The sequence below is a fragment of the Diceros bicornis genome, chromosome X (assembly GCF_020826845.1).
Source record: "Diceros bicornis minor isolate mBicDic1 chromosome X, mDicBic1.mat.cur, whole genome shotgun sequence".
In the NCBI taxonomy this organism is placed as follows: domain Eukaryota; kingdom Metazoa; phylum Chordata; class Mammalia; order Perissodactyla; family Rhinocerotidae; genus Diceros; species Diceros bicornis.
Window position 1 is genome coordinate 70,184,999 of NC_080781.1, and position 14,114 is coordinate 70,199,112.

The 14,114-nt window shown below is 36.9% G+C and overlaps 1 protein-coding gene across 1 annotated transcript in view; it reads left to right on the forward strand.

The window, feature by feature from the left end:
- LOC131401165 (transcriptional regulator ATRX-like) overlaps positions 1–14,114 on the forward strand; it is a 106,976-nt gene that overhangs the window by 42,120 nt on the left and 50,742 nt on the right. The window contains exons 7-11 of the mRNA XM_058536228.1: positions 1,290–1,431; positions 2,363–2,472; positions 3,365–3,511; positions 3,672–3,849; positions 13,342–13,479. Of these exons, the coding sequence (XP_058392211.1) occupies positions 1,290–1,431; positions 2,363–2,472; positions 3,365–3,511; positions 3,672–3,849; positions 13,342–13,479 (715 nt within the window). The remainder of the gene's footprint in view (positions 1–1,289; positions 1,432–2,362; positions 2,473–3,364; positions 3,512–3,671; positions 3,850–13,341; positions 13,480–14,114) is intronic.

The following is a 14,114-nucleotide window of genomic DNA, read 5'->3' on the forward strand; positions in this document are numbered from 1 at the left end:
GTCTGAAAACACACTGAACGTACCTTCATTAAAATATATTTTATTGCTAAAAAATGCTAGCCATCATCTGAGCCTTCAGCGAGTCATAGTCTTTTTGCTGGTGGAGGATCTTGTAAAAAACACGATACCTATGAAGCGCAATAAAGTGAAGAGCAATAAAATGAGGTATGCCTGTAATCCATTCATTCCTAGTTACAGTTCTAAATAAGAAAAAAAATACTGGGTAAAATTTTATTCCTTAAACAACATAATTTCTCTAATTTTAAAATCGTGAATTTTTATTGATTTTCATGGAACTATAAAACTGTTTATATAAGCATTTATTTTAGTTAAGTAGTGTTGCGTAGTGGTTAAGAGCATGGACTCTGGAGCCCCAACCCTCTGGGTATAAATCTTAGTGTTGTGATACTTAATAGTTGTACGACCTTCTATAAGTTGTTGAACGTCTCTGTCCCTCCGTGTTTTTTTTCATTTGTAAAATGGCAATACTTGTTTCCTACGTTATACGGTTCTTGAGTATACTATGTAATGGATAGACATTGGGATAAGACAGTGAAGCATATACGCACACACAGGTGTTCATGTGTACTTTACGTCTATTCAAGTTTTCTTTTAAATAAGAAACTTAAGATAATTTTTCCCTTTTGCAATTAGAAGGTATTATATGTTCTTGTCATGCCTTTGAGCCTGTGCTTCTCAAACTAGTGTTTCTAAAAGTTTTTCCCTTTCCTAACACGTATTTACAGTGTTTTCCAGTGGGAGTGTTTTGGCATCTTGGGTGGGACAGTTCTGGTTTGGGACTGTCTTTCACATTGTGGAACATTTATGTTTATCTTCCCCTCTACCTACATTAAATACCAGTCTTGACTAGTCATTGTGACAACTATAAGCGCCCTTGCACATTTTCAAATGTTGTCTAGAGGAACAGAATCATCCCTGTGTGGCAACCATGTGTCTATTCAAATTTGAATGGCGGTGCTGTAGACTACTTTAGAACACTACTTTTCTCAAAGCTCTGCCTATCATGTGTGTTGAGATATCCAGGGTGAGAACCGATGCACTAAATTACTGACATTAGCATAGTGATTCAAGGTCTTGTGGAGGTTTTTGACTTTGGAAAACACGTAATCCTGTGATCTGTCCTGCTCTTATTGAATCAAAATATTGGATGTGTGGTGTGGAAGTAGCTATGTCTATATTTTGGAAAATTTCTCTTAGTAAGACTAATATCCCACCATTGTTTGAAAGATATCTATGAGCTTAACTATCTATAATTCTCTTTCTCGCAGGTGATAGAAATTGAAGATGCTTCGCCCACCAAGTGTCCAATAACCACCAAGTTGGTTTTAGATGAAGATGAAGAAACCAAAGAACCTTTAGTGCAGGTTCATAGAAATATGGTTATCAAATTGAAACCCCATCAAGTAGATGGTAAGAAACTCTTAGATGATTAAAGCATTTTTAGTTAAATTTTACCAAAATTTGGTGTCTCCTGTGTGCCTCATATTCTGCTAAGCACTGGAGGTACATTAGTGAGCAAAATAGACATGATCCCTGCCCTTATGGCATGCATAAGCAAATGAAGAAGAACAAAATTAAATGATTGCAAAGAAAATGAGTGTTATCAAAGGGGAAGTAAGTGCCGCTTACAAATGGGTATACTTAGCAAGTGGATTTCACCTAGTCTGCAATGGTTGGCTAAGGGCCGCTGCAGGGTAGGGTGAGGTAGAGTTAGCTAAAAGTCTTCTTTAGGAAATGTTATTTCAACAATTTCAGGTATGTTTCTTAATAATATTTCTACCTTGGTATCAGAAAGATACCAAATTATCCCTGTCCTCTGCTTTGTTAGAGTGGAATCAGTAAGTCAGTTTTGAGTGTGTATGTGAATAAATTCATAAGGGAAGTTCTACAGCTCCTACTCCTTGGGTAGTGAGCCCCCTTTCTTGTTCAGTCTTGACTATTGAATAAAGGGAGAAATGATAAATTATCTCCTGTGTTTTTTTTCTGATTGATTCAGTAAATCCAAAAGTATGTTTAATAGGAATCTGTTCCCTCTTTTGGATAAAGTTTCTGTTTTTGATTATTCCTATGTCTCTGGACCATCCCAGGGAGTGGCGGAGGTCTGCTGTGATAGTTTAGATAAGATGAATGAAGGCGAGTCACCCTGTCGTGTGCTTGCGTTCACTGTTTTTTTTCCTGGTAACCTTAGTGGGGGGGAAATCCCATTTACATTTGAGATTCTTTATCTCTGTTTTTTAAAATTCTATTTCTTAGAAGTTTTGGTTATGTTTTTGGTGTGTTTATGAAGGAAGATTTTTAACTTGGGCCTTTAAATTGAACTTAATGAAGCTGTCATTTTTAGGTGTTCAGTTTATGTGGGATTGCTGCTGTGAGTCTGTAAAAAAAACAAAGAAATCTCCAGGTTCGGGATGCATTCTCGCCCACTGCATGGGCCTTGGTAAGACTTTACAGGTAAGAACATGAAGGTATTCTGTTGTTGTGCGTTCATTAATTCAAGAATATATGTTGGATTCTGTCATGTCCCAGGCACAGTTGTAGGGGCTGGAGATCAAACAGTGAGCAAGAATAACAAGATCTCTCCCTCAGGAAGCTTATATTCTGGTGGGGGAGAGAGATTTTAATCAAATAAAATAAGAAATATGTACCTTCAGATAACAGGTGTTAAGAGAGAACAGAGAGGGAGAGCATCTTTTAGGAGGTGACGTTTGAGCAGAGATCTTAATGAAGTGAAAGAATGGGGTTACAGGCATAGCCAGTAAAAACCGCAAAGATTCTGAGGTGGAAATGTACTTTCTTTACACCTTCTTAACAGTCTGTGATCCTGTAGTGAGAACGTAAAATAGTTTTCACTATTAAAATACTGCATTTCTGAATGGCAGGAGTTCCAGCAGAGACGTGAAATTAGTGAATATATGTGTAATTTTAAACCATAAGATAATCATTATAGGTTCAGCAAGTCAGAAGACTCACTATAAAATGGAAAAGTACGCGAGAACGCGATTTTCTTCTAAATGGGCGGTGGTATCTTCTGAAAGACTGTAGGGACGTTCTCTGAAGACCAGGGACTTAGTTGCTGTTTTGGTGTGGTTACTTATAATATTCATATTATTATTATTATTGGTAATAGATTCATGGAGCTTTAGAGTTGGGAGCTAACTCCCTGTTTTTAGGTACTATATCTTTTTCCTTGTATTTTGCTTGGTTTGGAAATTGTGACCTTTGGTTGGTTGCTTTCTTGTTTAAAGCAAAAAACTCCTAACTATTAAATTGTAATATTGCTCGATTTATTAAGTTTTTTGCAGATATGTAAATGAAGATGGCAACTTAATTTGTTTTCTTGTAGGTGGTAAGTTTTCTTCATACAGTTCTTTTGTGTGACAAATTGGATTTCAGCACAGCTTTAGTGGTTTGTCCTCTTAATACTGCTTTGAATTGGATGAATGAATTTGAGAAGTGGCAAGAGGGATTAAAAGATGATGAGAAGCTTGAGGTATCATATTTTAAATGTTTTCTGTTATTAAAATAACTGCATGAAGTCTGTATAGTAAAAGAAAAAGATTTTTAATTATCAATGATGCATATTTTAGTGGGGAATATTTAATATTCTTACATTTCTAATAGCTACCTTTAAAAATATTTTCCCACACAAGGTCTCTGAATTAGCCACTGTGAAACGTCCTCAGGAGAGAAGCTACATGCTGCAGAGGTGGCAAGAAGATGGTGGTGTTATGATCATAGGCTATGAGATGTACAGAAATCTTGCTCAAGGAAGGAATGTGAAGAGTAGGAAACTTAAAGAAATATTTAACAAAGCTTTGGTTGATCCAGGTAAGATATTAGCAGGCACAGAGATAAAGAAGCAAGTTGAATAAAAAATATGCTTATGTTTTATTTAATAAGTACTGATTGAACAGCTACTAAGTAGCTGGTTTTTGTTTCATTTATCCTTCGGATTTTTGCCTTCTTTTTGTTTCTTAGTATAATTTCATTAAGATGAAATCAGCCTTATTGTTGCCAGCTGTTCAGAATTCACTTGCTGAGTCTGAAAGTGTTTGAGGTTTTTAGGGGAGACCTTTGTAAACAATTAAAAAAGCATCCGGTGCCTGTGTCACAATCGCAGATTCTTCCAATTGTCTGAATAGTAGATGATAAGAGCTCTCTCCATACTCTGAAAAAGTTTCTTTGCCATCTTTGAGTCATTCGAAGAATTGCTGTGTTTTTTTTTTTCTGTCTTTTCAAAGGTCGTCACTATGGAAGGTTAGTATTTGCCGTACTGTCGATCCTTATGACAGTAATCCTCATGATGTGAGATCCAAATATTTGATTCTTATTTGCCACTTGGAAAAGCAGCAAGTTGTACTAACTGCAAAACTAATTAGTTTTAATTATTAACTTGTATTTATAATTTTTTTCCTTTTCAAACTATCTTGTCATATCTAATTACTTTAAGACACTGTTGAGGCTTTAGATGCGTATTGAGAAAGTAATTTTCACTGCCAAAATAACAGTATTCTTTAGAATCCCCAGCTTTGCCTCTTTTCTTTCTTTCTTTAATTTTTAAACTTTCATTTTTTTCAGCTTTATTGAGGTATAGTCGACAAAATTCTACGATACTTAAAGTGTACAATGTGATGGTTTGATATGCGTATACATTATGAAAGGATTCCCCCCTTCGAGTTCCACATTCATCACCACATATTTACCTTTTTTTTAGCGTCTGTGAGAACATTTATGTTTTGCTCTTTTAGCAAATTCCAGTTGTACAATACAGTGTTATCAGCTATAGTCACCATGTTATACGTTAGATCCTCAGAGCTTATTCATCTTATATTACTGAGAGTTTGTACCTTTTTGACTTTTTTTAGATAATGATGTAATTAACATGTACCAAAGTCACTTTGCCATTGTAAATCTAAGGTCTAATAGTAAATTTATCTTTTTCCTATGATTAAAATAGTTGTCTAGAAGTTCTGTGGTTGTTTTATCGTTGGAGAACTATAAGCTCGTGAATAGTATTGCAGCATATTTTTCACAAGGTTTCCTTGGAACAGTTTAAAACCACAGTTTGAGGGCCGGCCCGGTGGCTTAGCGGTTAAGTGCGCACGCGCTCTGCTGCTGGCGGCCCGGGTTCGGATCCCGGGCGTGCACCAACGCACCGCTTCTCCAGCCATGCTGAGGCCGCGTCCCACATACAGCAACTAGAAGAATGTGCAACTATGACATACAACTATCTACTGGGGCTTTGCGGGGGGGGGGGGGGAGGAGGAGGATTGGCAATAGATGTTAGCTCAGAGCCGGTCTTCCTCAGCAAAAAGAGGAGGATTAGCATGGATGTTAGCTCAGGGCTGATCTTCCTCACACACACACACACACACACACACACACACACACACAAAAACCCAAAAAAACCCACAGTTTGAGATGCTTAATGTGGTGATTTGTTCTCAGGGAAATAAACAAAAAAGAAACTAAAGCTCCTAATGTGAAGAGTAACATTTGTGATTTCCATGTAAATCATTTAGCGGCTTTTATAAAAACTTTTTATTTTGGAATAATTTTTTGTTTACGGAAAAGTTGAAACGATAGTAAAGAAGACTCCCATATAAACCCTGCACCCTGATCTCCCACCGTTAAGAACTTACACTGACATGGTAGATTTGTCAAAACTAAGAAGTTGATACATCGTTGGCATATTATTAGCTAAACTCTAAACTATATTGGAATTTCTCCAGTTTTTCTGTTAATGTCCTCATTCTGTTCCAGGAACCAATCCAGGGTACCACACTGCGTTTAATTGTCATGTCTCTGCAGTCTCCTCTGGTCTATGTCAGTTTCTCAGTCTTTCTTTATTTTTCATTATCTTGTCAGTCTTGAGGAATACTGTTTAAGTATCCTGTAGAATGTTCACTAGTCTGTTTGTTGTTTTTCTTGTGATTAGATTGGGGTTATAGAGTTGTTGAAAGAATATATCACAGGTGAATACCCTTCTCATCATATCATATCAGGGGTATATTAGATCCCCATGACATCACTGCTGATGTTAATTTTCATCCCTTGGTGAAGGTAGTGTTTGCCAGGTTTCTCTACTATAAGGTTACTAATTTCACCTGTCTCTATTCTTTGGCAGCAGGTCACTAAGGCTAGCCCACTCAAGTGGTAGAAGGGCAGAAATTAAGCTCCATCTTTTGTAGTGGGTGGTATCTCCACATAAAATTGGAATTTTTCTTTAAGAAAGATTTGTCCCTTCTTACCTATTTATTGTAATCAGTCATTGATTTCTATCAGTATGAGACTAATCATCTATTATTAGCTTATGTTAGATTATAAACTAACACTATGTTATTTATTTTGTTGTTCAAATTGTTCCAGTTTGGCCATTGGGAGCTCAGATTGGTTCCTCTATCCTTGTGATATTCCATCCTTTTGTGGGTTTTCTTGAGCACTTCATCACTTTCTAGTACTATAAGATGCCCCAGGCTCATGTTATATTGCCCCTGCCTCAGAATCGGCCATTTCAATAAGGAGCCATGGGTCCTTTTATTGAAAAATGGTGTTTACGAACCAAGATCTGGGCACTGGGTGTATTCGTTGCTACTGGAGTGTCGCTGCTTCCAGGTCCTCTCAGCAGACAGAACTAGATGATATGTGTACAAGATACACAAATCTATCCGTGTGTGTGTGTTTATAAAGATATACTTGATTTCAGAATGATGTCTTCGACTCTAACTCGGTATAATTTTAGCCTTCTTCTTTTTGTGAATCTGTTCCTTGCCTTTCTGAAAGTGAGACTCTTGGCTCTAGCCATCTACCATCCTTGTACTTATTTGTTCAGCCTCATTATACATGTAAGGTAGTTTCAGAATTGTTAACCTCTACCCCCGTGAGAAACAAATTTACCAACCAGCATACAGTGTTTGTGTATGATTGCTTTTGTCTATAGCTTTATAATTTCCAGTTAAAACATCATTTCCTAAAGTTACGAAGGTCAGTTCCTTTATTTCATTGTTTGGATACGTTAAAGTTTATTCTTTGTAATGTAGAGCTTAACTGGTTTTGACAAACGAATAGAGTCATCTATTTATAACCTCATTACTATAATTGGTTTTTCTTTTGTTTCTTTCATAAAACAATTAATTTAATTACTTTAAGTCATTCTAAGCATTTATTCATTGTGGTAACTTGAGAGTTAATCTGCAGTTTCCCACATTTTAAGCTAATGACTAGAGCTTATTGGGGGAAAATACACATAACATAAAATTCATTTAGCCATTTTGAAGTGTACAATTCTGTAACATTTAGTATATTCACAATGTTGTGTAACCGTCACGACCATTCCATTGAATCCCACCGCATTTCCCAATTGTTAGGTTGTCTTTTCGTTTTGTTCATGGTTTCCTTTGCTGTGCAGAAGCTTTTCAGTTTGATGTAGTCCCATTTGTTTATTTTTTCTGTTGTTTCTCTTGCCCGGTCAGACATGGTGCTTGAAAATATGTTGCTAAGACCGATGTCGAAGAGCGTACTGCCTATGTTTTCTTCTAGAAGTTTCATAGTTTCAGGTCGTGCATTCAAGTGTTTAATCCATTTGGAGTTAAGTTTTGTGTATGGTGTAAGGTAAGGGTCTACTTTCATTTTTTTGCATGTGGCTATCCAGGTTTCCCAACACCATTTGTTGAAGAGACTTTCTTTTCTCCATTGTATGTTCTTGGCTCCTTTGTCAAAGATTAGCTGTCCATAGATGTGTGGGTTTATTTCTGGGCTTTCGGTTCTATTCCATTGATCTGTGTGTCTGTTTTTGTGCCAGTACCATGCTGTTTTGGTTACTATAGCTTTGCAGTATATTTTGAAATCAGGGAGTGTGATACCTCCAGCTTTGTTCTTTTTTCTCAGGATTCCTTTAGCTATTCGGGGTCTTTTGTTGTTCCATATAAATTTTAGGATTCTTTGTTCTATTTCTGTGAAAAATGTTGTTGGAACTTTGATAGGGATTGCATTGAATCTATAGATTGCTTTAGGAAGTATGGACTTCTTAACTATGTTAATTCTTCCAATCCAAGAGCACGGAGTGTCTTTCCATTTCTTTGTGTCTTCTTGAATTTCTTTCAGCAATGTTTTATAGTTTTCCGTGTACAGCTCTTTCACCTCTTTGGTTAAGTTTATTCCTAGGTATTTTATTCTTTTTGTTGCAGTTGTAAATGGGATGGTATTCTTAATTTCTCTTTCTGCTACTTCGTTGTTAGTGTATAGAAATGCAACTGATTTTTGTATGTTGATTTTGTATCCTGCAACTTTACCGTATTCATTTATTACTTCTAAAAGTTTTCTGGTGGATTCTTTAGGGTTTTCTATATATAAAATCATGTCATCTGCAAATAGTGAGAGTTTCACTTCTTCCTTTCCAATTTGGATCCCTTTTATTTCTTTCTCTTGCCTGATTGCTCTGGCTAGGACTTCCAGTACTATGTTAAGTAGGAGTGGTGACAGTGGGCGTCCTTGTCTGGTTCCTGTTCTTAGAGGGATAGCTTTCAGTTTTTCACCATTGAGGATGCTATTAGCTGTGGGTCCACCGCATTTCCACCACCTTAAAAACACACTCTGTACCCATTAGCAGTCACTCCCAAATGCAGCCTCCCTCCATCTCCTGGAAACCACCAGTCTGCTTTCTGTCTTAATGGATTTGCCTATCCTGGACATTTCATGAAAATATTTCTGGGCATCTTATAAGAATGGAATCATATAATATCTGGCTTCTGTCACTTAGCATAATGTTTTCAAGGTTTATCCACGTTGTAGCATGTATCAGTACTTTATTCCTACACACACACACACACACACACACACACACTAATTCAAGCTACTGTTTGATTTAAACAGTAAGATAGACCTGACTATGTAATTATATAAAATAATGACAAATTTCCGTAGTGTATTGAACCATTTCAGCCAGGCTTGAATTTTTGAACAGGAGGACTTTTCTCCAAGCTTCTCGCTAAATCCCTTTCTTCTAGTCTCCAGAGTCTCATGGCTGCACTCTCCCTGTACGTTCTCTAAAATGATTTCTAAGTAGAGGTATTTTCAAACTGTACCACCTCCTTTATATATTATTGGAATGAGGTTTTCTAGAAAATGTATTTCCAAATTAATTAAAATTTATTCCTTTTAAATAGTAAAGATTTTAAAACTTTTTTATGTTAGACAATGTTACCTACATTCCTATCTTAGTGAACAGAATATGAATAACATTATATAATTGTTTTGTTGACTCAGGGTTATTAGTGAGTATATTTACATTCATTCTTGCTTCCTACTTCTCTTCCCTCAGATATCCTTACTAAGGATAGGGATCCCTCTCCTTTCGTTGCCGTGCTAATAAATAGTTCTTTTTAAGTTAAATTGTAAAAGCAATATATGTTCTTAAGCAAAATACAAACAGAAGAAAAAGGTTTATATTGAAAAGTAAAAGTTCCCTTCCTCCCTGTCCCACTGTTTTATGTATATCCTTCCAGAAATGTTTTGTGCTTAGGCAAGCATGTATTTTATTATTTTTTATTGAGATATAATTAACATATTATATTAGTTTCTGGGGTACAACATAATGATTCGATCTATGTATATGTTGCAAAATGATCACCACAATAAGTCTAGTTAACATCCATCAGCACACACAGTTACAGATTTTTTTCTTGTGATTAGACCTTAAGATTTACTACCTTAGCAACTTTAAGTATACAATACAGTATTGTTAACCGTAGTTACCACACTGTACATTACATTCCCAGGACTTATTTATCTTATAACTGGAAGTTTGTATCTTTTGACCACCTTCATCCGTTTTGCCCAGCCCACACCCCCTGCATCTGGCAATCACCAGTCTGTTCTCGGTATCGATGAGTTTGTTTTTTGTCTTTTGTTTTTGATTCCACGTAAGTGAGATCATACAGTATTTATCTGTATTTGTCTGGCTTATGTCACTAGGCATAATGCCCTTAAGGCACGTTCATGTTGTCACAAATGGCAGGATTTCCTTCTTTTTTATGGCTGAATAATATTCCATTGTATATATACTCCACATTTTCTTTATCCATTCAGTCATCGATGGACACTGAGGTCATTTGCATGCCTTTGCAATTGTAAGTAATGCTGCAGTGAACATTGGAGTACAGATATCTCTTTGAGATAATTATTTCGTTTCCTTTGGCTATATACCCAGAAGTGGAATTGCTGGATCATATGGTAGTTCTAGTTTTAACTTTTTGAGGAACCTCCATACTGTTTTCCGTAGTGGCTGCACCAATTTGCATTCTCACCAGCAGTGCACAAGGCTTCCCTTCTCTCCACATTCTCACCAACACTTAATCTCTTGTCTTTTTGATAGAAGCCATTCCAAGAAATGTGAGGTGACATCTCATTGTGGTTTTGATTTGCATTTTCCTGATGATTAATGATGTTGAGGACCCTCTCATGTACCTGTTGGCTATTTGTATGTCTTCTTTGTAAAAATGTTTATTCAGATCGTCTGCTCATTTTTCAATCAGCTTTTTTTTCCTAGCATGTTCTTTTTGAGGGTGGAAGGAAGATTGGCGCTGAGCTAACGTCTGTTGCCAGTCTTCCTCTATTTTGTATGTGGGACGCTTCCACAGCGTGCCCTGATGAGTGGTGTGTAGGTCCCTGTCCGGGATCTGAACCAGCAAACCCCAGGCCGCTGACGCGGAGCCCACAAACTTAACCACTACACCACTGGGCTGGTCCCCAAGCATGTATTTTATATTGCAACATTTGGAGGTTCCCAAGGCCACCGTCAGGGTCCGTAATTCACTAGGACTCACAGAACTCAGAAAAGCTGTTATACTCATGGCTATAGTTTATTACAGTGAAAGGATACAAATTAAGATCAGCAACAGGAAAAGACACATAGGGCAGGGTCCAGCAGAGTTCCAAGCCCAATCTGTCAGTGGAATGATGCAAACAACACTTACTTCTCCCAGCAATGATGTGTGACAGTACTCATGGAGTACTGCCAACCAGACACGCTCATCGGAGCCTTGCCGTCTAGACTTTGGGCTTGGTCACGTAGACATGATTGACCACCCATGTGGGTGTTCCTAGTTTCTAACTCCTCCAGAGATGGAGAAGATGCCACATGGCCCAAAGTCGTCCCCCGCCCCCCTCACATTGTTAGCATAGACTATCTGGTGTGTCCCAAGCCATCCAGGCAAACAAAGACATTCTTATCAGGCAGAGCATTCCAAGGGTTTAGAGGTTACTTCCCAGGAGCTGGAGGCAAAGGCCAAACCTTTCTTTGGGCAGGGTTAATCCCTGTACTTCACTGCATACATGTATACATAGATGAAATTGCCTTGTTTGAGGTGGTGGTTCAAATACAGATGGGATCATAATACAGGTTCTGTAACTTGCTTTTTTTGTTTAATAATATATTTGGCATATCTTTCAAGGTTAATACATAGAGACCTACATCATTAATTTTAGTTCTGCAACATACCGTTATACCGTAGTTTTATTAACCCCCTTTGACAAGCTTTTAGGTTGTTTCCAGTTTTCCATCATAACAAACAATGCTTCAGAGAATGTGTGTCTTTGAGTACTTGTGGAAGTACGTCTTCAGAATAAATTCCCAGAAATTGAAATATGGGTCAAAGGGTGCACACATTTTACATTTTAATAGATATTGTGAAATTGTCTTCCAAAGTGTCTGATCCTAATTTAGACTCCCACAAAGAGTCTGTGAGAGTACCTGTTGCACCATACCTTCATGAACGCTGAATATTAGGTCATGGAAATCATTTAAGTCACTCGTGTAAAAGGCAGTTTTTGACTTTAGAAAGCTTTTTGGGATTCATAATAAATAATATGCAGTCTTTTAATACAAAACTAGATACAGATTTTAGTTTTTAGAAAGTATATTAGCAATTAAAAAATATGTCTTACTATTTGTGTAGCCCCATCTGAATACTAACTAAATAGCAAGTGTATTATTTGATCAATTATACTGAAGCAGTTACTTTCGAAATCATGTAGAAGATGAATTTTCTCTAATGCCTAACAGATGGGGGGCAATTTGACAACTGCTATTGTTGGAATCAATATTTAAGTAATATGTGTGTGTGTTGACCAGCAAGCAAATTGCGTATATGGGATTCTTTAGCAAATAATAACGTATGTTATTTTAATAAAATAAGTGTACGTATTTCTTTTGAAAGAGTCCCTCTCAGTTGTGAGATCTTTTACAGCTTGGAAAGTGTTCTTCCCAACCCCCATACCCATGTAACAATCAGTTTCGCTGTCCTTTACCAGTTAAAATTTTCCCCAGCAATGAGTATTCGTTATTTGGAATAAGTTAAATGGGAAATACTGCACGGTCTATTGTGATTTATATATTATTTCTTAAAACCTAACCTTTGAAATTTGTCTTTTAGTGTATATGTGAATTGCTCTTTATCTTAGGTGATAGTTTTAACTTGATACACTAGTGTTGAAATATAGCTTTAGATACTGTTTTTCATTTATAAAAGATATTTGTTTTTTCACACACCCCAGATCTGTTGGGAGATCTTTTCACCCTTGTGATTATTATTTTTTTCTATAAATGTTTATTGCAGCTTTATATTTTATTTTATTATTATTTTTTTTTTTTTGAGGAAGATCGGCCCTGAGCCAACATCCGCCAATCCTCTTCTTTTTGCTGAGGAAGCCCGGCCCTGGGCTAACATCCATGCCCATCCTCCTCCACTTTATATGGGACGCCTCCACAGCACGGCCCGACAAGCGGTGCGATGGTGCGCGCCCGGGGTTCCCAACCGGCGACCCCCGGGCAGCCGCAGTGGAGCGCGTGCACTCAGCCGCTTGCGCCACCCGGCCGGCCCCCACCCTTGTGATTATTTTTTTTATTTTTTATTTTTTTTTAATTTTTTTGTTTATTGCAGTAACATTGGTTTATAACATTGTAAAAATTTCAGGTGTACATCATTGTACTTCTATTTCTGCACAGATTACATCATGTTCACCACCAAAATACTAATTACAAGTGATTATTTTTGTTGTTGCCTGTTTTTGTTCTCTAATTCAGAGGACCATGAGTACCGCGTGTAATAGTACTTTAATACTCCATTGTTGGAATATAATTAGTACTAGTTAGTGTCACATTCACCAAATACAGCAGCAGATAAAATGACTATTCTTAGAAGGATGTTGTTTTATCTTCCCACAAGAGCAGCACTGTAAAAGGATTAACTTTATTTACTTAAATGGATTGCATTTTCAGTTTTATTATCTATTAATTAAATGTTTTTCTGTATGTTTTTATAGGCCCTGACTTTGTTGTCTGTGATGAAGGCCATATTCTAAAAAATGAAGCATCTGCTGTTTCAAAAGCTATGAATTCTATACGATCAAGGAGGAGGATTATTTTGACAGGAACACCACTTCAGAATAACCTAATTGAGTGTGAGTCAATATCTGCAATATGCTGTAGAGTATTGGCATTGCCTCGGATATATTTTTGCCACTTTGCCATTTGCCTTTCTTCTGTTTACTCGAATGTAGTCTGTGACCATGATCTACATAGGTTCATCTTAGTCTACTGTGAAAGAATGCTATACGTTTCAAGTGGAATGCTTTATACATATGAATGGTAAACCACAGTCAAGAGGTATGCCATTGTGAGTGTTCCAATATAAATATAGAATTTGAAATACATAAAAATATCAGAAGTCTTAATGATTGCTTTAAAAGTGCAGATGCATTTGTGACCATTTAGGAGATGTTGTAACAAAATACGTCCAGTTTGGGGGGTGGTACTGATGGGAAATTGAAAAGAAATGCCAAGTGTGAATGTTTTAGGAAGGTGGAAATGGGAGAAGGAGAGCCGTGTTGACTCCGTGTCAGGATGGAGTTTGCTGAGGCTGAGGACAGATGATGTGAACCCAGGGAAGTGACTTGTGAATGTCCCTCATTTTCATGTGTGTGTGGTGACTCTAAAGAGGGAACATGAATTATTCAGCAAATACCAAATTGAAATTTGCTGTCATAGTCCATTGTAATAGCTTTTTGTTATTTTTATGTTATTTCTATTCCTTTTG